General features: G+C 36.1%; 1 protein-coding gene across 10 annotated transcripts in view; it reads left to right on the top strand.

Annotated features, from left to right (window-relative positions):
* CPEB2 (cytoplasmic polyadenylation element binding protein 2) overlaps positions 1 to 26,403 on the top strand; it is an 81,583-nt gene that overhangs the window by 26,259 nt on the left and 28,921 nt on the right. For 7 of the 10 annotated variants that reach the window (XM_036762670.1, XM_036762669.1, XM_036762665.1 and 4 more), the window contains 2 exons: positions 4,988 to 5,038; positions 15,412 to 15,435. In XM_036762670.1, the coding sequence (XP_036618565.1) occupies positions 4,988 to 5,038; positions 15,412 to 15,435 (75 nt within the window). The remainder of the gene's footprint in view (positions 1 to 4,987; positions 5,039 to 15,411; positions 15,436 to 26,403) is intronic. The other 3 variants (XM_036762667.1, XM_036762664.1, XM_036762668.1) reach the window with 1 other exon arrangement.

Here is a 26,403-nt window from a genome sequence, read left to right as displayed (position 1 = left end):
TATTTGTAAATAATTAGGTAGAGCATACACTATTCATGGATCAAGTATTAAAGTTGAATTTAATGAAAAGGAAGGTAGGATTGTGTTTTCATTAGACAAAGAAAACCCTCCTCTGTGGAGCCAGGAAAAGAGCAGGTATGAGATTTGGTCTTTAATATCTTTGTATGATATTACTCTTAGACTTCAGGGGAGTCTTATATCAGGAGTAGAAAATGTGGTCATGCAGTGTCAAAAATGACCTCCCTGCCTCTTGACCCTGAGCACATCTATTACAGAGTAAAGCTGATCTAAGCTACATGCCATACTTTCTCCAATTGGGATCCAGGAGGGAGGCTGAGTAGAAAATAGAATGTGGTTAGAGACACAAGAAGAATCCACCTAAGTTCTTCAGCTTTATCATAGAATGTTGATATCATAAGGAAGAAATATTAGATATTTTTCCTTGATGAAACACTGTTTCCTTGGTGTTTTAGAGAGATGAAGACTTTATATTTGTGAGTTCCATTTCACAAGATTTATTTTGGGATTAGTCTTAACTCTGACACAAGTTCAATTGTGCGACCTTCGTGACTCACCACTCTTAAGTCTCCTTATCTGAAAAGCAGGTGTGGCTAGGCAGATTGGCACTATTAAACACAAGAACTCTTGTCATGGCTCATGAGGGATGGAATTGAGTCAGTAAATGTTAATAGGCTGGTTTTTGAGGACACTTTTGGAACATGTACTGGGATTGCTAGAGGAAATAATTGGGAAAAGATAAATATTATTCACTCTCAAAGTGGGAATTAAGGGTTCTGTCTTTGCTAGTTTTTTTTAATTGTTCCAAAAATCTGGAAAAGAACCAACATAAAGGCTTATTAGTATGAGAATTACCACCTTTTTAGAAAATCTATTTCTTCCTGTATCCTGTATAGTACATTTTATCTCCCTCTTTAGTGCCTTTGTAAATTTCCCGGTTCCTGCCCCTCTCTATCCCCCCAATCCTCTTTCTATTCACCTCTGCTTCTTAGAACCTTACCCTCGCTTCAAATTCCACTCCTTGCCTCAGGCCTTTTCCTGAGGCCTCCAGTTCTTAGTAGTGTTTCTCCCCATTCCTCTATTCCATTTACTCCTTTTTCTATCCCCACAGTAGAATGTCAGCTTCTTACAGACAAGGATTATGACACTTTTGTAATTGTATCCTACACGCCTAGCACAATATCAGGCATATAATAGTACTTAATGTTTAGTGATTGATTCCCCTCCCCCCACAAACATAGATCCTAGCTATTCAACAACAGACTGTTGGCTAATGTGATCAACACTAGATGAACTGATTCAACAGTAGACTGATGTGAGCTGATGTCATTGCAAGTGTCCTAACTGGCACTAGAAGGTCATCTGCCAACAGTGTTGTAGAAGGTAGTGTTAGGTTGGACTGGATCTCTTCCAGGGCTAAGATTTTATGATTCTTCTCAAAATTGTTCCAAATATGGTAAATTAAAAACAATGTTAAGAATAAGTTGTGTTTTCACAGTAGATAATATTACTTTAATAAAAGTTAAATTTCATGTCATTGGTATTTATAATTGTGTATTACTTTCTCTTTCTTGGTAGTAACTGGTTTGGAGAAGGAACCACCAAAAGATAGGCTTGTGTGTGTGAAATGGTCATCAAAGTTGAAATTAACAACTTCTGTCTTTGATTCTTGAGTCAGAAGGTGCTTGAATTACGAAAGTGTTTATTGAGCACTCAATAAGTTTTAGTACCTGGCAGTGTGCCTATATGAATTAGAAAAAGTCTTTTTAGAATGTTAACTTATTTGATGTTTCTCAGTTTTTATAGTTGCATGCTTGGCAATAAGAGTTTGATGATACATCTTAATACCAGCTAAGTAAAAAGAAATTTAAGACAAATCTGCAACCAAAAAAATTGTCAGTTATTTACTGGCAGTAGTGGTTTCTATAATCTCAAAATAAGAAAAGCTATTGGCTCCTTATTTGCTTTTGAAGTGTACTTTGCCACATACAGATTCTGGGTATGTGTTCTGATATTTAATAATACTTAGGCCAATATGGAGAAAAATACCCATTTACAAATAAGAATCTGTGACTTGAGCAAAATGTGGAGAATCATTTAGTATCAACTGATTTGTCAGTCAATATACTTTTGAGATGGTACTGGCAGTGAAAATGACAAATTAACTTTGTCTTACTGCTGTTCAATGTTTTGTTCATTGTAATAGTTTTATTCCTATGAGATATTCACCTTTCAGAACGTAACTTTGATAAAACTGACAGGTAGCCAAATTAGTTCTCATAAAGTCAAGAGGTTTATTCTCATTATTTCAAGATAGAACTAAACTAGAACCCATAAATCCTAGAATTTTAGAGCTAAGAGGAACCTTAGACATCACTTAATCAATCCTTTTTCTCAGGTGACTAAAACCTAGGTTATGAGTCCTAGCTGAATATACTTTCTAGTACATCATGCTGCCTCCCTTGTAGTGGAGGAACTTATATCAAATGGCTTTATAATTTCCCAATTTCAGCAGTGCTGTTCTGGCCATTTGCAATATAAATAGGCATATTTTCACTTGAGCTGTAACAGCATTTTGAACAAATAATGAAGTCCTATGAAGTGTTTACTTCGGGTCTAGAAAGGCTAGAAAAGTGATTTCCTTCTTTTCCTCCATTCACCCACTTCCTTCAGCCAAAATGAACATTATCAAATATTTATTAGGTATCAAGTGTGTATTAAGGATGTATAATAGTGGGAAATAGAAAAAATGACTTTACCCTGACTTCAACAATTTAGTAGTCTCATAAGGGAGAGATAACATGTACAGAAGTGTTTTCAGAGCTCCATTTTCTTTTTCCTATTGAAGAGAGGCATCACCTCTCAGACTGGCGAAGTGGAGAAACTAAGTTGCTGTTACTATGAATTTGCCTGTTTCTTATTTATACCTTCCAAGCATAAGGAAAATGTTTTGAATAAAGAGGTCAGCTATTGGGCATAGACTGAATCCCTCTGGGATGAAAAGTAAGAGATAGTGAGTAGCTCCTTCAGAGAATATTACTGTGCTCTAATTTGAAAAGCTTAAAAAGATGTTTTGCCACCAAGTTTTCTTCAGTATTTTTTTTCCAGTATTTTTTTGGTTCTCCTTTAGCAAGTCATTGACTTGTTTTTCATGGTTTTCTCGCATCATTCTCATTTCTCTTCCCAATTTTTCCTCTACTTCTCTAACTTGCTTTACAAATCCTTTTTGAGCTCTTCCATGGCCTCAGACCAGTTCATGTTTTTCTTGGAGGCTTTTGATGTAGGCTCTTTGACTTTGTTGACTTCTTCTGGCTGTATGTTTTGATGTTGTCACCAAAGAAAGATTCCAAAGTCTGAGACTGAATCTGAGTCTGTTTTCGCTGCCTGGCCATGTTCCGAGCCAACTTACTTGACCTTTGATTTTTTCATCAGGGTATGACTGCTTGAAGAGTAGAGGGTACTTTGTTCCAAGCTTGAGGGGATGCACTGTTGTTTTCAGAGCTATTTCTATACAGCCAGCTCTGCCACACCAGCACTCCTCCTTCCCCAAGAACCACCAACCGGGACCTGACGCAAATCTTAAGCAGGCTCTGCACTCCTGTTCTGATCCGCCACTTAATTCCTCCCACCAGGTGGGCCTGGGGCTGGAAGCAACTACAGCTGTAGTTCTGTAGCTGCACCTCCCCCGCTGCCCCCAGGGCGGCTGCCAAACCAGAACTCCTTCCACTCTGTCCCTGCAGCTTTTCCCACTAACCTTCTCTGTTGTCTTTGGTGTTTGTGGTTTGAGAAGTCTGGTAACTGCCACAGCTCACTGATTCAGGGCGCTAGAGCTTGTTCCACCCAGCTCCTGGTCTGGTTGGTCCTGCCGCAGCCCAAGCCGAGCTTCGCTTCCCTCCACTCCCCTCCGCTCCCACCTCCATGCACAATAGACCTTACCCAGTGACCATCCAGGTTGTCCTAGGCTGGATCCCTGCTTCCCTCTGCTATTTTGTGGGTTCTGCAGTTCTAAAATTTGTTCAGAGCCATTTTTGTAGGTTTTTGGAGGGACCTGGGTGGGAGCTCACGCAAGTCCCTGCTTTCTGGCTGACATCTTGGCTCCACCCCCGTTTTGCCACCAAGTTTGAGTTCTGAAAAAATAGTCTAAAACTGTAAGAGACTTAGAATTTAATTTCTTTTATCTTTGAATCATTGGCCAGTTTTTCCATATTATAAGTTCAGGCTTAAAGATTTCTTCCCTCCCCTACTTCCAACAAGTAAATTCCGGATAATTATAAGAAAATAAGTATTATAATTACCAAAGTGTTCAACAAAGATGATGAGAAAATATTTGTTTTATATATTTTAACTTTATTTTACATTGCCTTGTTTTATAAGTGTTCTTTTTCCTGTATCGCTTTGTAGACAAATTAATTTTTTTGGTCACATTTGTAGACTCATTTTTGCATACTCTTAGATCCTAATTTTATCTTTAATTGTTCTTAGTCAGTGGAACCCCGTAGCAAGTTAAAACTTTCTTTTCCATTCATTTATTACTTTTAAATGTTATAGTTGCTTTTTTTGGTTCGTTTAGGTAGATGTCATTATCTTATCCCAGTGGTGTTGTTTTTGTTTTTGTTTTATTTTAACATTTTGAAAAAGTAATTAAAGTAGACATAAGTTCTAAGCTACTTAGGAAATAGATTTAGTGAAACATGGGCATCTTTTGAAAAGAGAAGACTAAAGCATTGGCACTGTTTCTGAATTTCAGGAAACAAAGTTGCTTTATTTTGCTGGTGTTACTCCTAAAGCACATTGTGATCTTACGATTTGAGCTTTCAAATGAGAATTTTCTACAACTCTGATGAAAGAAATTTCTAGCTAATAGACTTCAGATTAAATATTTTTTTTTAGTTCTCAAGAAAGTCATTTTAAAAGATTCACTATCCATTTATTTCCTTAATATCTCATAATTTTCTTCTTCCCTTCAAAGGTCGCTTGACCTATCCTCATCCAGGGACTGACAATCTTTTGATGTTAAATGGTAAGTGATATAAACATTTATAATACTATCTAAATACTAGTGTTTCTAAAACTATTTTTCTAAAATTTTTCTTGCTAAGGCGGCTTGAATGTTTGATAGAAGAAAGTGTTACTATGAGAAACAGAAGCAGAAGTTCTGTTTCCCATATAATTTGGGTAGAACTATAGAAGTTTAGGTAGAATTATGGCTAACAAAAGTGATAATTTTATTTTTAATATATTTTTGGCTGTATTCAGGCAAGGTACATTGGCGTTTTTGAAGACAATACAGTTCTATTAGCATTGCTTTGGACTAGGACACCTACGTAATTATGTTTTAATGCATGCCTTTTCTCCTCACCACGATTTGAAACTCTTAGGTCAGGGGTATGATTTATACTCTTATTTCCTACTCCTAACCCTCCACGCTCCCCCTACACCTATCTTAAGTGCTTTACATATAGCGGATACCTGGTGTGTATCTGCTAAGCTAGTTGATTTGATAATGATTTGGTACCAGACATAGGAAAATATAAAAATCTTTTGTTGAAGTTGTTTCCCCGTATTACCTAGTATGTATTCAAAGACATGTATATGCTCAATAATTAGTTTTAGGGATGCAGTGGAATATAGAGATCAGAATATGGATGTACATTCTAAAATGACAATTCTGAGAAAAGATGCTTTTCACAAAGGAGAAGAAAAGACAGTGGTCCAATGGAAATTATTTCAAGAATTCCAAGTATTATAGTTAAATTAAGACTTTAGTTTCTTCCTACTAAAGATGTCATAAAATAGGAATGGATTAGGCATCAAAAGCAAAGGCTACAATTAATCTATATTAGCTAGGCCTGTAGAAATAGGAAATGAGTGAAGCAGGGGCATGGAGCTACTGTCTGATCTAGATTAAGAGATGCTGTATATAATAAATATTCTTTTGGAGAGAAAGTGGTAGAACAGGAGTTAATTGAAAGACTGATTGAGGGAGGAACTCTAAGCAGATGGGGGAATCATTTTAAAGGTCATGGTGTTGCAGTTAATCAGTCACTCAGATGTTTTCGCCTAGAGCCAATGGAGTTATATGACACAGTATTCAAGGAGGTGGACTACACTTAGAATTCATCTTTTTATTTGCATATACTATGGAGTTGGCCAGAAATGGTGAAATCTACCATATTGCGCTCTCCAACCCTTTTCCATCCCTGGGGGAAAATAAAAGCATACTTTCCCAAGCAATTTGTCAACTAGTAGCATGGGTCCAGAACTCTGAAACCTTGACTTGAAAGGCAAAGTGTCATATTTTGACCTATGTATGTGAAAGAATATTTTGTTGGAAAAATTTTTTGTAGGGAGGGTGGATCAAAGAGGATCATATACATGTCTGAAAGGTTTGGAACCGCTGGATATAAGAAATTCTCAAGATAAGAGGCAGAAGAATCAAAGCATATATTTAGGCTCGACAGTAACCAACCCATGAACCAGCATCCCCATTTTGACATATTGATCAAAAGCTTCCAGGCCCAATAAGTACACCGCACAAGAGTAACCAGGAGGCCACAGAGAAGCATGATGGTGTACAGCAAAATCATATACATGCTTCCCCTCTATGGTAAAAAAGATTACCCACTGGCCTCAAGTCCTTGTTCAGCTTCCTCCCGTAGGTCAGCTCTGCTACCGGCAGCTCCTGCTTCAGCTTCGGCTGTGGTTGTAGCTGTAGCAGCCTCTGGCTCCAACGGAAGCTGTTTTTAACCATCCAGCTTCTGCGGGGGTGTAAGGTACGCCGGGGAAAGCACAGGTTCTTTCAATCTGCTTAAGCAAAGTGAAGGGGTTGACCGGGAAAGCACAGGTTCTTTCGATCAGCTTAAACAAGGGAAGCAAGGTGAAGGGGCCGACAAGCTTACTCCAATCCAACATACAAACAGCATTCAGTTCAGGGAAAAAAGCCAAACTAGTCAAGGGCACTTGTTGACTAAGTGCTAAGGAGCCCATTTTTGGTTACCAACACAGCGTTCTAAATTCTTTTTATAATTATTAATATGGTTATACATTTAGAATAGCTTTAAAATGGTAGTTTTTGCTTATCTGCTACAGTTTTTGGATTATAAAATAGTTGTATTATCAGGAAACTGAGCAATAATTTCCCTGTTAAATTTCTGCATTCCTTCTTAAGCCCCTTTTGGTATTCAAATGCTTCAAGATATGTGATTCACATGTTTATTTTCACTTTTAAATAAATGGTTAAGTTTTATAATATTAAATATCATATTAATTAGTATGTTCTTTAGAAGGAAAGATGTTAATCCACTAAAAAAAAGATGTCAATTTTTAACAAACCAATATGATCATAAACTGTGCATTTAAATATAAAATATTTGACTGGTATATGCATTTTTAATTTAAAAGTGGTAATTACATTAAATGAAATTAAATATAATATATATTACATTAAATATAAATATAATTTTAAAAAACTCCTAAGTGGTGATTTTTCTAATAGTTACAAGCATTTGTAAACAAGTTTGTGATGTGAACTAGGATCACTAGGGCGTTCTACTGCATGTTTTAGTAAACACTTTAAAATATATTTTTATTGGTATCTTGTTTTTATCTCACCTGAATTTCTCTCTCTTTCATCTCTTCCCGGTCTCCTCTCCCTTATAGCAAAGAAGTTTTTTTTTTCTTTTTAGTTAAACTTCTAAACAAGATGTACATCTTAAAGACCATCTTTCTTTCTCAATGATATCCTCTCTAGCCTTTAAATACCTTCCTGCCAGTCAGTTTGAACAGGCAAACTAGTACTCCATTTATAAGAAAGTACACAAGCCTAGAAATGTTAGATCACTTTAAATTTAAGGTGGGAAAATAGGTGCTGAAAAGTAGGAAATCAAAATTTGTTGTAAGGAAGTAAAACTCTTATGTTTTGATAGAAATCAGTTCTAAAGGCTGGTATAGCAATAATCGGGAAATGTGACAAGCTTGGCAGAACGGGGGGGGGGGGGGGAAGAGGAGGTTAGATAGCAAGTATCTGAAAATTGGAAGTCAGGGCATCAAGGTTATTGAGAAAAGTGAAGAAGGCAAGGAATGGACCTAGAAGAGGTTGGGAGATAAATTTCTTTAAGTTTTTGAGTCCATGTGATTATTTTCATTATATCTTGCCTTGAAATGAAGAGAATAAGTAGTACTTGTACTATATTCTGTCTGTAGTAGACATGATCTATTGACTTTGTACATAGAAATATTACATATTAACTGCATTCTTAAATATATACCCAGTGAGTCCCCAATCTCTAAATTTATATGTTTGTTTTCTTTTAAAAATAAAAGCTATATAACCTATATTGAATTGAAATAAATAGCAAGGCTAGAGGCTTGAAGCTAATCTAAATTAGTATAGTTTAGACTTGAACACTGACTTGAACACTCATTTGCATTGTATAAAAAGGTAAAGAAATCTAGAAATAATATCCCAGGATGAATGATTAAAAGAGCTTCAGAAAAGAAGACTGAGGCAACACATTGTAGCTATCTTCAGATGTCTAAAATTTTTCGTAAATGAAGGGTACAACTAGTCATTATCTGTTGCTCTGGAAGGCCAGACTAAGACCAGTGATTATAAATTACCAAGGTAAAAATTTCAGCCTAACATACAGAAAAACTTTACAAGAAACAGAACTTTCTAACATTGGACTAGGCTGTTTCATTAAGAAATAATTTTTCCCTTCTTTAGAGTAGAGGGTCATTCGGAAGTGCCTTCTTGTTGAATGAGGGTTGGGCACAGGATAGAGGAAACATCCCAGGCTTTGTAATGAGGAGACCTGAGTCCAAATTTTGGCTCAGACTGATTACCTGGATTTCTAAAGGAAAATCATTTAGCTTTTGGGCCTCACTGATCAGTAGGGAAAATAATTCTCCTGATATCTACTTCATAAGGTTGTTGTGGGAAAAGCACTTTTTAAACCCTGAAGCATGATCAATTGCTGCACTTACTCTAGCTCAAAAATTCTGCTTCCATATCCAAGATAAATTGAATACTTAAGAGTTGTTTTTGTTTTTAATATCCAGATGCTGAAAGCTTGAGTGACTATGAAGTTAAGTGATGGCTAGTTACGAGTTATTCTCTTGAGCTTCATGGGAACGATATTTGGTGTCACTTCACCCGTTAACTCTTATTCCTCACAGGAATAAGCAACATGCTCTCAAAAATCCAAAATGATTGATGATCGTGCATGTGTGCATGCGTGCATGTGTGTGTGAAATGCCATTCCATGGGGGAATTTAGGCAGTTCAGAAATATGCTGGCTTTCAAAAGAATCATGTTTTAGAACTAGAAGGAACCTTAGAGATCATTTTGTCCAGCTTCAGGGAGCTTTGAAGGCCCAAGAGAACAAGAGATTTTTTTTGAAGACCACACAGGTAGCAATATCGCATCTAAACTGGTGTTCTTTGTTTCCAAATCTTTTGCCTTTGGTTGAAGAAGTCAGATTGAAATTTTTCCAGTGATAATCAGCAAAATTGATAACTGACATGTTATCAATAAGAACTGACTTGAACTTACTTGCAAGACAAATCAGAAGAGAAAAAATAGTATTTTGTAAATGAGAAAATTAACCCAAGTAGAAGAAGAAATACTTAAAGTTGTCTGCATCATATATTTATATATAAATATAAACATTAGCACAGTTCTTGGCACTTAGTGGACACCTAAAATTTGTTTGTTCCCCTCCCCCTATACATTAGCTTTTAAATCTTAATTATAATAACTTTTAAAATAGTAAATAATTGATTGCAACTACTGCCCGCCTAGGAGGACCTAAATATTGTATGTCCTTCCTCTGACATACATTAGATGTGTGACCATGATCATCTCTCAGTACCCTGGAGTAACTCTTTTAGACTACAAGTTGCAAATTATCCCTAGAGGGAATTTATATACAGGGAATTTCATACTCGGAGGAAATCACAGTTCTAAAGGACAATAAAAGAGAAATGAACAGTGGAATAGTAATTAAAATTTATTTATTTTTTGGTTCAATTCACATACAGTAGATGTCCAATTTAATTCTGCAATCCTTAAGGACCTTGCAGCAGGTTTCATTTTTGTTAGGTTAATGATTATTTTCTGAAATTTCATGGACTGTTTTCATAACCTGCTTCAGTACACTTAGTATTTACCTTGACAGCTACATACTTAGTGATGCACAGTAACATCAATCTTTGCTTCTCTAGAATCTACTGGAGAACTGGGACATAGTGTCTTTTTCCTCCCAGCCACCCCCACAGCTCCCATCCCTTCCCAAACCCCTCCCTCTCCAAACCCCTCCCTCAACCCCCAAAGAAGCCATGCCACAATGCACTAAATTGATGTGTTTTACCAACAGCAGCCCTTTAGGCCCTCAATCCAAAATGTATACACTCAATAGATCTCTCTTCTGAAGCTGGAGGCAACAACTAGAAGGATAAGAAGTGGTCTGCTAGCCACCAAGAAGTGATAATTGACAGCTTGAAAGCAAAAGAGGAGCCAGAACACTCACCCCCACCCCCACATGGCACAACATTTTACAACTTTAAAAATTACTTTCAAATTTGAGCCTCATTCCCATTATACTATTATACTCATTTTACAAGCAAAGAAACAGAGACTCAAACTGTGGTTTGACCAGTGTCACACAACTAGTTAAGGATAGAGCCTAAGAGTAAACCAAGCTGTGCATCTCTTTCCTTATAATACTATGCCTCTCCAGCATAGCTGTGTTGTAGCCACTTAGTGTAGGTATTAACCCCATGTGGTTCAACCCCTGTGGCATCCATGCATAGTAAAATGATTGATTTCTGCAAGATTATCAAGAGGAGTTTGAAAGCAAGGAAGTAAATGGAGCAAAGGAGTAAAGAAAGCAAGGAAGCCTAATCTATTTAGGAAGCTTTCCTTCAAAAATAGTTAATTTTTTTAAAATGAGAGCGTCAAGGCAGCCAGGTGCTGCAATGGATAGAAGATAGGACTTGGAGTTAGAAAGACCTGAGTTCAAATTCAGCCTCATACTTATTAGCTGTGTGACCCTGAGCAAGTCATTTAACCTCTTATCTGCCTCAGTTCTCTCATCTGTAAAATGAGGACCATTATTATATTACCTACTTCCCAGGTTTGTTGTATAGGTTAAATGACTTTACAAACCATAAACTACAGCATTAATGCTAGCTGCTGCTGCCGCTGTAGTAGTACTTACTACTACTATTCCTACTACTACTGCTACTACCACCACCACTACCACCACATACAAACAGCTTATTCTTAAAAATACTAACTAAAAAAGTGTAATTTTTTTTATAGAAGGAAAATTGTAGCTTCTTTATATAATAAATTTGTTTCTGCAATTTGATGTTGATTGAAATTTTGTAAAGTATATTTGGATCACATAAAGTGATCTTAAATCCATCTGTAAAATAGATGTCTGCCTTTGTAAAAAGAGATTTTCTTACTGGGCTTTCTATAGTGTAGGTGCATTTTTATAATAAACTAGACAATATAACTCAAAAGTTCTTATAGAAAAACCAGTTAGTGATGCTGTTAGACCAGTGAGTACTTTCCTGACAGTGGCAGTGGAGTGGGAGTCACAGCCCATATAGGAGTTATTTTGCATGATTTAATTAGATCTGTAATGAATGTTATTTTCTGAAATAGTCTTAAGTGGTAACAATAAGCAAATGTAATAATTTTTATTGTAAGTAATCAAAATTTTTCACTTGCAAGAAATCTAGAAATAAAAATTCCCCAGATTTATAATTTTTAGGCCACAAATTATGATGACACTTAAATATGCTCACTGCATTATTTAATATCCCCATCTTGGCTTTTGTAAAATCAGCACATCAGATAGGATGTGAAATCAGCCAGTATGGGGACTGGCTGTGATGCCATGCATTTTCAAAATGACCCTAGAATTGTGATTTCTGTCCATGTCTTTATCACAATTCAACATTTGAAACTGGGCAACAGAGAACATATGTAGTATGGATGTTTAATCCAGGTCCACCTGCTATCTAGTGCCTTGCCTCAATTTAACTGAGGACTCTGGAATGCCAAACAATTGCGGGATGGTTTAAGATTGCCTGGCCTTAGAGATAAGAGTGGAGCCTAACCCCGGGAATCTTGGACATTGAAATTTAGATCAAAGCAGACTGCCACTGCTTAGAGGATGCAGGGCCAAGACCCTGTTTTGTATCGACCTTTTCTTGTAGTCATCGTTAAGACCTATACGTTTATTAGGCTTGACTTTGCTACTTAAAAAACTGACCTGCTTCTTCTATCTTTCCCATCTATCAAGTAAGGTTTTTTGTTTTTGTTTTTTTCCCTCTGTATTAGGTGTATGCATGTGTATGTATGTAATGAAACTTTGGATATTAGAAAAATGAATAGAGACAATTATTCTCCTCCCCCCTCTCCCTCTGTGAATCCCTAAAAAGGGTGGGCTATTGGGGGAGGGGGGAAAGCACCAAACTCCTACTATTTGGAGGCACTGTGGTAAGCACTTTACAAATATTATCTCTGATCCTCATAGCAACCCTGGGAAGTGGATGCTATTTTTATCCCCATATTATACGCAAGGAAATTGGAGCAAATCAAGGTTAAATGACATTCTAGGACGACACAGATGCTAAGTGTTAGAGGCCAAATTTGAACTCACAGCTTCCCAACTCAGGGCCCAGAGCTCTATCGATGTATTACCTAATAGCATTCTAATCTTAAAGGATGAGTTAGAATAGAGCTAGGTTGGAGCCTAGAACAGTTCAGGGGCCTTCTGTCTCTCACCGGTTCATCGCTAACTTTTCTTTCTGTAAACCCAGTGGTTTACCAGTGTCTAGGTACCCTCTCCCTGGGCCCAGGTTAGAAAAAGGCTGCCTCTTCCAGCCTTTTACCCTCTGACCATCTGATATATTAGTCACATCCCAGAACCTCTCCCCTTCAGGTAACATTAACTTAAACGTAATTTGGGTGACTTACAGTGATCCTGCCTAGTTTTATGGAAAAATCGCCCAAGAACAAAATAAAGTGTCCAGTAGATTTGTTGCTGAATAAGGAAACCAACACAAATGTAAGTGAAATTGATTAAAACTTAAAAAGTAAGATTTTTGTTCAGGAGGCAGCATGGTAAAGTGGTAAAGCGAAAAGAGTTTTGTAAGAGGAGTCTAAGACACTTCACTACCATTAGTTGTGTGACCACTGTTTAATATTTTTTATCCTTAGTTTCTTCATCTGAAAGATAAAGATAGTAACTTTCACACCTACCTGACTCAAAAAAAAAAACTGTTCAAAAGAATAAATGAGTGGGTTTATGTGAAGGTGCTAGATGATACTATACAGATATAAAGTATTACTTTGTCTTTCATTTGATGGCTATTTGACATAAGAGGTAGTAGTGGGGCTTAGGCTATAGCTAGCTGGACTTAAAGCCAGAAAATCCTGCTTTTGAATACACATCCTGGCATTGTACCCTTCATAAGTCATTTAACCTCTTAGGCCTGTGTAACTCTATCTTCATTGGTAAAGGAAGTCTCCTCACTGGAAGTTTCCTATATGAAATCACAGGCCCCAGCAGTTGACAGTGATATTCCTCTTTTTTGAAGAAATAATTGATCATAATTGAAAAGTTAAATGCTAGTTTTGGTGATCAAGCTATTTTTTTTAGTTCTTCTAGAGAAATCAGTGCTATCTTACACTCTTACCTCATGAAATAATTTATATTAAAACAGCTGTTTTACATTCTGTAAGAGTGTGTGTTCACATAATATTTTGTTGACTTTATATTTTAACATAATTTGTCATTTTTCTAAAGAATATTTTTGGAGATCTTTTATCTGTTTTTTACTTTCTGTTTAACCAGTAGCAAAATTTCTTCCTGAACCCTGAAAACTCAAGATGGAGAAAATCTTGATTTTAACAGTATTTTCATTTGTTGCATTGATATCATACAGTATGCCTAGTATAAGAATATTTGATTTACACCCATTGTTTTGTTACCACAGGGATTCTTTGTTTAAAACAACCGGTGGGCAATTTTCAACCGATGCATTTATTTTTGTGGGAGGGGATTCAGTTTTATTTTCAGTTTCATATTTTCTCCCTCCGCCACTCATTGAGAAAGCAAGAAAAACAAAACCCATTATAAATATATGTAGTTATATAAAACATTCCCATAGCCAGTGTTTTCTGTAGAAAAGAAAGCTCAAAAATTTCAGCATTTGTAATTGTAATACCCTGCAAGAAATAGTACAAAATGCTACAAATACTGGAATATCTCCTTTAAAAAAAAATAGGGCATAAGTGGTTACATGCATTTTTGTACATACCTCTCTGGTATCCACAAGAATTTGTGTACATCCCCCATGTCTGTACAGTCACATTGGATTGATTAGATTGATTCCTTAGAATGTAACCTCCTTTTTACTTACTTTTTACCCATTCATATGTTGCGTTGAAACAAATTTGAATAAAGCTAGAGTTCTTAAAATTTTAATTTGATATTCTTACTCTACGGTAAAAGTTCTTAGTCTAGAATCTGTGAACTTGTTGGGGCAGTGTTTTATTTTGATAACTATTTCGGTATGATTGGTTTTCTTTGTAATTCTATGTTCTATTTTATGCCTTTTAAAACATTCTGAGAAGGGGTCCATGGGCTTCCCCCGGCTGCTAAAGGGGATCCTTGCTTCCTCTAGAGACTCTTGGCCAGTTTATGCATTGGAATATGTCCTCATTTCTACTGTTAAACTTTCAGGCTCCAATCTCACAAAAGACTAGAGTCGTAGTGGCTATGTAGATAACATAGTTTTTGAAATTATCTACAGTATATACCAGCTTTTGATCATTCTGGTTGTAAACGGTTGCATTGTTTTTCACTTAGCTCTCAGGATCCTTGATTTTCATTAATGTAGATGTTTACTCTAGTGATAAAAGTTGCAGCTCCTTCATGCCTTAGATGGTCTTTGATCTGCTGAAATAAAAAAAAATTACATCACCTAGTGATCGCCCTTGTGATAATAGGTATTTATTACATACCTATTTTATTATTACAGGCATTATTATTATATAACTTCTATAAGATAAGAGACTCATTCAGAAACTAAGAACTTAATTCAAAGTGTTCTCACTTTTTAGGAAAATGGTGTCCAGAATTTATTTTAAATTGAAAGTTTTGAGTCTGCTCTTTAGTTGACTTGAAGAAAGAAAGAAAAAAAAGGAAATTTAGGGTGTGACTTTCTAACCATAACTAAATATTGTAATAACTCCTGAAAAAAAGGAGCTCTGATTTCAGAAACCCACATAGTTCTTTTCTTATCTCATATTTTTACATGTGGGCATGTTTAGTTCTGACATTTTACAATTTGTCCTTTGTTTACATGCAGCGAGGAGTTATGGGCGAAGACGAGGTAATTCACTTACATTTGCTATAGTATAATTATTTCTCACTGGGCTTTTGCTGATCAGTGTTGTGATTATTTACTCTAGTTTTTTTTCAAACTTAGATGTGTTATACCTACAAGGTATGGCAATATCACAGAAGATTTCACAATTGATTTGGGTACAAATTTCAGTATTTGAATCCTAAATCTTTAGCTTATTAATGCATTTTTAATATATTAACTACAATTAATGTATGGTATTTTTTCAAGATTATACTACTTAGTTTCTCTCCACTGTGTTCATGTAGTCATTGAATCTTTTAAATGTAGCTTCTGCTTACAGCTTAAATTGTTGAAGGAATCAACTTTAATACATGATCGTCCTCATATACCCTTGTGTGATTCTCTATATAAAATTGCAGTTTTGTTAATCTCTGAATAGTTCACAATTTCAGATTATTTCAAAGTTAGATTAATTAGGTACCCTCTAGACTGTTGGTAGCGGTATTTACAAAAAGATATATTGATCATTACTTTGGTTATTTGAATTCTTGATCTCTTCGTTTCTGTCTCTTGATATACTGCAGGGAATATCAATGGGGGGAAAAATCTTAAAAATTGAGCACTGAAGTCCTGTGTTGGACTGAGAAAGCAATCAACATTTGGTTGTCTGTAATCTGTGCTCTCTTTCCTGGGTAATAAGAGAGCAACAGAAATGACCTAAATAAGCTTATGGGTCATAATGATAATTTTGTAGAGGTAGTAAGTAGAGCCCTAATTATCCCAGGACTAATTTCTGTATTTTAGGATGTCTACATTGACTTCATTCTTGAGCTCCAATTTCATGAAATGCTTAATTGAGCTTTTTATGTTTTTCATTTTATACATGAAAGAAATCTAAGGATGCAAATTAAGGCGGGAGGGGGCAGGGAGAGGATTTTTCTGAAGGTCATTTCCCACAGCAAATTCAGAACACTACAACCAGTATAAAATGTTAGTGCTCATGCGTAGATGTATTGGCTGATTTAGTTAATTATGCTATTCTTAGCGAGATTCTTATTCCTGTGCTGCTATTTGCTAGTGGTTGTTTTAAAACGAAAAAATTTTCCTTCCATTCTACAATTTGCAAATAATTTCAAAACCATATTGCAACTTTAACATGTTCTTAAGTACACATTTTCCTCTCCTGAGAGTTCTTTACATGAAATTATTAATACTGAGTTTGCAGTTTGCCAGTAGAATGTGCCAACTTAATTTCCTCGTGCTCACATAAGTTTGATAGCCAGGACTAGAAAGATTGCTTCTCATCCCTATATAACCATTGATTATTATGGTCTTAATGTTGTGCATCCTGACAAGTAAGTACAGAGCAATTCTTTGAACTCACATCTTCTGACTCTTAGTCCAGTGCTCTTTCCATGACATGACACTGTCATTACATATTTGTTCTGAATTTATTTTTTATCTTTTAATAGACTATGTTTAACCATCAAGACATCATTCAACAACTATACATTAAGCACTTTCATTGTGCTTGTCCTGGGATGAGAAAAAGATCATAGGATTTAGAGCTGAAGGGGGCTTTAGAGATAGGTTGGTCTATCCACTCTTCATTTCAAAGATCATCATTAAGATATGATTTCTTTTCTTTGTATAGTTTGTATTTTGGGGATAGTGGGGAGCATGGCTGGGAGAGGAGGATGTTTGATAACCAAATATGTAATATACAATGATTACAGTATAGAATGAATGAGTCATTTATTTTGCTAGCTTTCCCTCACATTCACAACCGTAATCAAAGCCAAGTTCTGAGAATAATCCTTTAAAAACATTTCTACTATTGATACATGTTATTTTATGTCTTATGAAGTATCCTGTTCATGATTTTTTCTTAAACCTTCTCTCAGTCAGTCACTGAAGCTCCCTGCCCCATGCTATATTGCTTTCTTTTGACTGTTGGAAAAAGCCATGATTACTGGATTATTGTTTTTCCTTAAGATTTCCTGTCAGTCAGTCAGTTAGCAAGTATGAAGCACCTGCTGTGTGCCAGGCACCGTGCTAGGCGCTGAGGATGCACAAATACAAAAGAATGAAACATTCCCTACATGCGCATAGCTTATGTTCCAATTGAGGAGACAAGTATATATAAAATCATGCATGTATACACACACATGCACAATGTAAAGTTAATAAATACAAATATTTACTAATTTGTTTGGCAGATGTTAGAGTAGTAGCAGTTGGGGCGATCAGTAAAGATTTCATGCAGAAGATGATGCTTGAGCTGCATTGTAAAAGAGACAGAGAGAGACAGAGACACTGGTCTTTGTCCAGGAGGTGATATAAAGGCACTGGAGTTTATTAAGTGGGGAAATCACATGATCTTATTTGCGTTTAAGGAAAATTACATTGACAATAGTATGTAGAGGATGTAGAGTGAGAGACTTGAGACTGGGAGACCATTTAGGAGGCTATCAAAAAAATCTAGATAAGAGGTGAAAAGGTCCTGAACTAAAGCAGGTAGCTATATGAATGGAGAGAACAGGTCAGATGCAAATGGAAGAGAGGGTGTGAAGATGGAAATGTAAAAATTTGGCAAGGAATCTGGGAGACTGGAAAGATTATGTCATCTTTGACAGAAATAGGGAAGTTTCGAGAGGAAAGGATTTAAGGGTTCTGTCCAAGGTACTGTTCTTCACTTTTCCCTTTATATTCTCTTTATATCCTTGCCAGCTACAATATGTTTAACTGTCTCTATGTAGATGACTTACAGATTTATACACACATCTAGACACAGTCTCTCTTGAGCTTAGTCCTGAATCATCAGATGGCTTTTGGGCATTTCAAACTGGATGGACATTTTGACTCAGTATGTCCAAAACTGAACTCATGATGATCTTTCCCCCCTAAATTTAGGAGCTAGATCATTGTCAAGTTCCTCCAAGGTGTCAACTTCCAGAGAAAAACAAAATAATAAATTAATATACAAGTAGTTCTAAGATAGTCTTTATTAGAGTTCCATGTCATGCACCTTGTTGTGGGAACCACAAAGGGACCTAGATTTAAGATCCGCCACTGACACAAACTGGCTGTATGAGCCCCACCCTGCAAGTCCTAAGTGGCTGTGGCAGCTAGATGGCACAATAAATAGATTCAAGTTCAGCCTCAGATATTTACTGCGTGACCTGAGCAAATCACTCACCCTGTTTGTCTCAGTTTCCTCATCTCTAAAATGAGATGGAGAAGCACATGGCAAAACCGCTCCAGTAACTTTGCCAAGAAACCCCAAAGGGAGTCATGAGGAGTCAGACAGCATTTAAAATGACTGAACTACAATTTTCAGTGCTCTTGGCAATACTCTCAGATTCTACATTGTAGAAATGGTAGAAACCTGCACAGAGAAAGGAGTGTCCTCATTCTGGTAGTTTCTGCACATCAAATCCCAGGTTGAGTTCTGATCCCCTTTCTAGACAGTAAGTTCCATTAAGAAGAGGATATTTCTTATCTAAACTTTGTATTTCCCTCAGGCCCTGCTTAGTGTTTCGCATTCATTCAGTAGATGGTGTGAATGTTCTGCACAGAGTTAAATTTCTACCTAGCTCACTGTATGTATCACCTCCAAGTGGTAACTTTTTTATTTAAAAGCCATTTACTCAACTGGATTGTAAATAGTTACCTAAAATAATTATGTTGTCAAAATCAACACCTAACTAGGAATTGTTTTCTCTCCTCAAACTGACACAAAATGATGACTGAAATAAACTGAATCTCTTTTCTTCATGTTAATAAGTCCAAAATAGAATACATTATCTTTCTCCCAAAAATCTTTTCTCCCCCTTCCTATGTACAGGACAAAGACATCCTCAGGTACCCAGGTTCACATCTCGAAGTTATTCTCTACCTTCATTATCCAATCAGTTGCCAAATCTTGTTCATTCTACCTTTTTGACATTTCTTACATCATTCTACTCTCCAGTGACTAAGATACTTTCCTAGTTGAGACTTTCACCTCCTTTCACCTTAACTGTTACAATAGCCTCCTTGGTGATCTTTCTCTCTTCAGTCTCTTCCCTCTCCAAGCAATTATCCACAATGGAATGACAAATTGTTACTCCTAAACACAATTCTGATTATATTATTCTCCTAGCTCAGTAGGCCCCAGTGGCTCTTTATTCTCTCTAGGATTAAAGACCTGTATCTCTAGTGGCTTTTAAAGTCCTTTACAATCTGGCTCCAGTTTGCCTTTGTAAACTTAACTATGCTTCAGTCTCATCTCCTTCATGCACACTACAATCTAAACTAGTATTCTGTCTCCTCTCTCTCACAGTTCAATCCTTCTGACCCTTCTCATATTTGTCCCTATGCTTGAAGTACTCTTCTTCCTTACCTTTACCTCTTGGAATACCTAGTTTCCTTTAAAATTTGGGTCCGATGCCATCTCCTATATGAGGCTTTTCCTAACTGCCCTCCATTCTCCCCTCCCCCCTTCCCCAGCTACTAGTGCCTTTTCTACTCATTCCCTGTATTTATTTTGTATTTATTTCATATCTACTTATGTGCATATAATATTTCCAGATAGACTGTAGTAGCTCGAGTATAGGGCCTGTTTTGATCTTTGTATTCTCAGTGCCTAGGATAGTGGCCATTAACGCAGTAGGTATTTAATAAATGCTAATTAATTAACTGACTTTTTTCCAGGCCCCTAGGTGGCAATCATCTGACCAAAGGAGTAAAAAAGCAAATAAAGGCTAGTGAATAATGAAAGAAGCTATTTTGCTTAAGTATGACAACAGAAACTTGAAATCAAAATATTTCAGTGGATAAATCCTAATAGGACGTTAATGCTCTGTCACAAGGAAGTGTGTGATCTACCCACATATGAACTTAATTAAACCATTTCTGAAGTCTAGAGAAGTAGATTTACAACAGTGGCTTGGTATTTGTCCGTACTGATAAAAGGAAAAAAAATGCTGGGGAGAATAGGAGGAGAAAGAGGCATATTGGCTTTAAATAGGCATATTGGAAAAATTCCAGAGACCATGCATATTTGCAAAAAATCACCCCATTATTTGAAAAGTCTGCCAATTTTATTAGCTTCTTCAGCCTGCTCCCAAAAGTTCTATTATAATCAAACTGGTTATAAAAGAAGATTAAAATAGATAGTCCCTTCTTAACCTTATTAAGGTTAAGTTAAGCTTATTTGTTGTTGTTTTGTTTTGTTTATCTTCATTAGCTCCCTGTTGCCTAACAAGTAAGACTCCTTGTCCTGGTATCCCTCTGTCTTCTAGCCTCCTCTTATTATACACTCCATTTCCCTCTATATGCTAGCCAGATTTCTCTCCAACCTTAACACTCCTCTTACAATCCCACTTCAGAACCTTAGCTTACAATACTCCCTGTCTCTCTAATGTTCTCGTCCCACCCCACCCCCAGTGTCTTGAATTCTTACCCATCTTTAAAGCTCAGTTCAGATGCCCCAATATATAAAGCTTTTCCAGATCCTCTTGATTGGTAATGAGTCCTTGAGTCTCATACAGTGTTTTGTTTAGCAACTCTCTGATGCACTTTTGTTATATTGTTGTACGGTTATCTGTGGTTGTCTTCCTACTGGATTCTACCTTCTGTAAGGGTAGGGACAAAAAGCCTATACTTAGCTAAACTTTTTATCTCTCTCCAGTGCTTAAATGAGTTTCTGCATAAGTTGGTGTTCAATAAATGTTTGTAGAATCTTTTTATACCTTTCTAATGCCTAAGTGATACTTCAGATATTTCAGTTAATTTGGGAAGCACATAAACTGATTTTTACCACTAAAATGTGTGGAACCAGAACTTTCATCTAAGAATGAATGAAAACAAAAACAGTTCCAACATAGTTTAAGTGAATTTTGAATGAGAAATAGTTACTTCTAAATTTCAGGTTATTTAAGATTAGTGCAAGAATGACAAAATAAGTACAATATAGGTTATCTTAACACACCATAATGTAATTGTTGAGTGATTTGTTATGTTTTGCACCAAAAACCTTTGTCAATTTTTTTCTCTAGTCCTAGAGAAATCCAACAAGTACTTGTTAAGAACCTGTTATTTTTAAGGTACTTAACAAAGGAGAGATAGACATCTAGGATAGAAAAAAAAACAACAGTGTGCAGAAACTTGTTTCATTGTGTACAAGGACCAAGTCATGGAAGCTGTATAGGCATTGAAGCCGAGTTAAGGCCCTTCTAAAGATTTAGATATGTTTATAAATTTTTATTAACTTAGAATCAGTTTTTGGTTTGGCTTCAGAGTTAGAAGCTGTTTGCTTTCATACATTAAGATTTTTTTCTTCCTCAAGTTAAAAACCAATATAAACAAAAGGTTTTATTAACTAATTTTCCTTTTTAACATCTGCTGTTAAATCTTGAAATTAGTTGGTTTTTTTTTTTAGTTTCTATTTTTTTGTTTGTTTTTGTCAGGCAGTTGGGGTTAAGTGATTTGTCCAAAGTCACACAGCTAGTAAGTGTGTCAAGTGTCTGAGGCCAGATTTGAACTCAAGTCCTCCTGACTCCAGGGCCCGGTGCTCTGCTCACTGCCCCCTAGTTTCTATTTCTTTCAGGAAAGAGAGTTCAACTTTTCTAATATTGTCTTTTAAATTCATTATTTAACTCTACCTAGCAAATCATTTTGGAAAGCAACTTTTCACTAACATTAACCAGTCTGGTAAATATTGTCTGGGATATTTCCTCTAAAGACAAGCATACATGTAGGTGGAATAGGCAGCCATCTGTATAATCAGAGCTGAGTGAACATGTAGAGGTTCTCTTGCATCTGAATAGCTGCCAAGCGAGCATGTCACTATGTATCTTTTAGAATTCCATAATAAAATGTTAAGTACTCCTCTGCAAGGGGTAGAACATTTAATCTAATTTAAACTTTATCAGTTCTTAATGGGGGAAAAAGAGTGATAAGAGGAGAAACTTGATTTATTAAATCACTTCTTAATTTGTACCAGCTAATTTGAGAACAAGGCCTCTTAGGTTAAAAAGACAGGTTAATTTTAGTGTCTGGGAGAAAAACGCACAAATGTTTACCTTTTTCTCTGGGTAGGATATTATAGTCAGAATCTTTGTAAGCATAGTACTATATAGGTTATGACCCAGAAAAGGACCACTCAGAAGAAGCAATCATACAGGTAGTAAAAGAGCCAGAAGTGAGAATTGTCAACAAATGCCAGAGAGTAGGGAATACCCAGCAGAACATTAGGTATCAGTCCTCAAGAAGAATGAGAAAAAGCCATTGGATTTAATAGTTAAACATTGGTAATGTGGTAGAGAGCAGCTTCAGTAAATTGATGGGTCTAGAAGCCAGAATACAAGGGGTTGAGGAGTAGAAAGCAAAGAAGTAGAAGCAGCCCATGTAGACTTTGGCTGTGGAAGGGAAGAGATTTCTAGAAAAACAGCTTGAGAAAGGGTGATAACAGGGTGAAGTGATAGAAATTATAGATGAGGCATTGATCAAAGAGGAGATGGGAGGGGGGATGGCATTAAGGGCATAAGTAGAGGATGCCAAAGAGAACCACCACATATTCCTCAAACAAAAGCAGAAGAGGAGAAATAGAGTATGATGTTGAGGATAAATTAGAGAAAAGTGAAAACTCATGACAGATGGTCTTAATTTTCTAAGTATAGTGATCGATGACCTCCTTTGCCTAGAGAAAGAAGTGAATAAATGGATGGCATTACATGGCTTGAGAAGAAGGGGTCTGACACAGACTTCTCTGGGGAATATGAGAGTCAATAAGGGAGGAGTAAAGGGATTGTACTGGATTAGTGAGGGCCCAGTTGAGACTACATAATATAATGTGTAGTAAACTCACTCAGAAGGTTATGTGACTTCTTGTGGCATTCGTAGCGTGTGAATAAGACTGGAGAAGGCAGATGGTGGTGGTGAGGGGGAGATAGTCTAGGGCTAGGGTTTGCAAAAGGATGAGGGATGTGCGTGCAGGAGATCAGAGGGTAGAGCACAGCATACACTGAACTGGTTTACATGTGAATGCCTGAGAATGATTCCAGAGCAGATGTCTTAGACCAGGAAAATGAGGGAGGGTGGACAAATGATTTGAAAGATTTTAAATTATCCCTATTTTTTTATCTGTTAGATCTAGGCTTATGTTCTAGCCTTTACATTTTTTTTATCTTATCCAACACATTAGCTACCTCAGCTTTGTGTTAACTATGAATTTGATAAGCATGCCCTCTAAGTATACCTTAATTAAAGGCATTGAGAAAAATGTTAAATTTCACAGAGCAGATACCTGTGGCATTCCACTACAGATCTCCTTCAGAGTTAATATAAGCCATTCAGTATGACTCTGAGTCTAGTCATTTAACCAATTTTGAATCTACCTATGCCTCATCATCTAGGCCACATTCCTCTTCCTGTTCCACAAGAATAGGTATTTGTAAATTGGAACATAATTTTCCACAGCAACAATGTTGTACACGTTATAAATTGATTCCATGATCAACCCACAAATGCCTATTTAACATTCCAGTTCAAATAGCTTGAGTTCTTTATTAAGAGTTTTAAATCTTGGGGAGGAGAAAGCCCAGTGGTATAGGTTAGAAGAATGAGAGTGTGTTTTCCACCCTTTTCTGCATGCAGGACAAATTCTGGAAGAAAGGACAGGTAAAATTATTAGGAGTGTGCCCCTAGGATCAACTCTTCTAAGCTGTTACTATGTTCCCTGCTTTTTTCCCTTCTTCCTTCTTTGTTGAGACTTTTAGATTTTCTGAAAATTCCAGGGGGAGAAGCATCGGATATAGTAGAAAGAGTGCGGGATCTGATACCACAAAGTCTAGGGTCTTAGAACCTAAGTTCTGCCATTTTCTAGTTGGTGATTTGGACAAAATCAGTAGCGCTCCTTTTGGCACTATTTTCAGTGGTTCTCTTTATTTTGAATGCATCTAGCCTTGGTGGGGAAGAGAGGGAAAGAGCAGCAATATTGGTTTTGTATATCAGTGGTTTAAGTTTGGGGATTATCTGTATATTGAGAAATCAAAATAAGTTCAAGTCATGAAAGTTCAGGTCTGTGTTCATGCTGAATACATACATTAAAAAAACAACCACATTGATGACTAAATTAAATTGTACCATAACTTTAGGAGCTGTTTAGCTTCTTTTGTTGTACTGGAAATTTGTTTCATCTAATATAGAAGTAATCGGTGTGTCAGTTGCTTTGGAAATCCATTTTCGTTACTTAAGATTTTTTCCTTAAGTCTTTTGTTGTGATTACATTCATTCAAATGATGAAATTCGGCTTGTATAAAGGAATATGAGCTATAGTGAAGATCATTTGTGGTAGTGGCATTTAATGAGAAATATATTGATTTTTCTCACTTATATATTCTTATCTTTCATTAAGAAATTTTAAGTACTTAAATTTTAGCTTGGTATTGAAAATAAATGTTTTCTTCTCGATTGTTAGTGCTTGTAGTATTAAAATAATAGCATATCATTAGTAACATTTTCCACAAGGAAATAATGGATATCTTTGTCCTTTGATTATGAAGAAAAGCCCATCTTGTCTTGGTTTATCCACAAATTATTTGAACGTTTGATGAGCCTATCTTTATTCATTGCCGTATTTAACTACCTTTGCTACCATTCATTGTCTTATTTTGCAAGTAATTAAAATGTGGGACAGGAAGAAATTGATTCTTCACCCCCAGAATTGTGAATTGAGAAAGGAGAGTAGGAGCACAGAAGCATGATTAAAGGAAGAGAAAAATGAGTTTTTTTCATCAGACTATTTTGACTAAAGATTTAGAACTATAGAGTTTCAGATTACTTCTAGAAAGGATGCATTAAAATTGTTTCTAGCTAGTAAGATTAACTGTGTTAATTCTGCATCTTGTCACCGTAGGAGGCATAATATGATGTGAGATTTTTATTCCTCATGGCATCCCTTGATCTTCTGGATTAAACCTAGTAAGTTAGAATTCTGATAGCATTTATATCAGAGAGACAAAATAATTTTAGTCATTTGGGACTAAGCCTTCTTTTGGTATTGCTTCTAACAATAATACTTCTTTATTCAACATTGTGCTTCCATTCAAACCCTAGAAATTGGCTCTAAAATGTATCCAGAATTTTCTTATTGCAGAAAAGAATTTGTAATAATTTCAAAGACACTGAAGTTGTTCTATATGTTCTGTTAATATCAGCAGTAAAATACTTTAAAGTTTGCAAACTCTTAGCACTTAACTGAAACCAAGACTTGAGTCGAAACTTCATTTGAAAATGAAAATTTTTATATGGCTATTGTGTTCCCATAATCAGAAAAGTAAGTTTATCATCTTAATTGCCAAGTTCATTATGGAATTGGATAAATTATTCTTTGTAAACTAGTGTTCATTTTCATAGATCTTGGTACAAGGTCAGTTTTTTTGTTTTGGTTTTTAAATAAGGAGCTCTTTAAAATGAAACTATACCTTTCTAGAGACAAAAGTAATTTGAGTCTGAGACATTTCTAGTATGAAGGTATTTCATAAATAAAGTGAATAAGCAAAAGAATCTTTGAGCACAGAATCTAGATAAAGGGAGTAATACAGAGATTTCATCAGTGTTGAAAGGGCCCTCACAGCCCATCTAATCTAACTCATACCTGAAAAAGAATCCTCTCTAAAACATAACTCTACAAGTAGTCATTTCATCTTTGAAGATCTCCAGTGAGAACTTCCTCCTGAAGGGACTATCTCCTGAGACAACCCATTGGATTATTCTAATTCTTAGAAAGTCTTTTCTTACACCAACCCTAAATTTGATTCCTTGTAACTTGATCTTAGTTCTGTCTTTTTGGGGCAAAAAGGACAAGTCTAATCTACCCTTCCATGTACAGCCTTTCAAATACTTTTGAAGACCAGTTCATGCTTTATCAGATCTTCTCTCTCCAGGTTTCTCTTCTCTGTGTTCCTCCTTTCTTCAGGCATCATGTGGCTTATCCCTCTGGTGACT

The sequence above is a fragment of the Trichosurus vulpecula genome, chromosome 6 (assembly GCF_011100635.1).
Source record: "Trichosurus vulpecula isolate mTriVul1 chromosome 6, mTriVul1.pri, whole genome shotgun sequence".
Lineage (NCBI taxonomy): Eukaryota > Metazoa > Chordata > Mammalia > Diprotodontia > Phalangeridae > Trichosurus > Trichosurus vulpecula.
The sequence above is the reverse complement of the archived record's forward strand: the minus strand, read 5'-3'. Positions and strand labels throughout refer to the sequence as shown.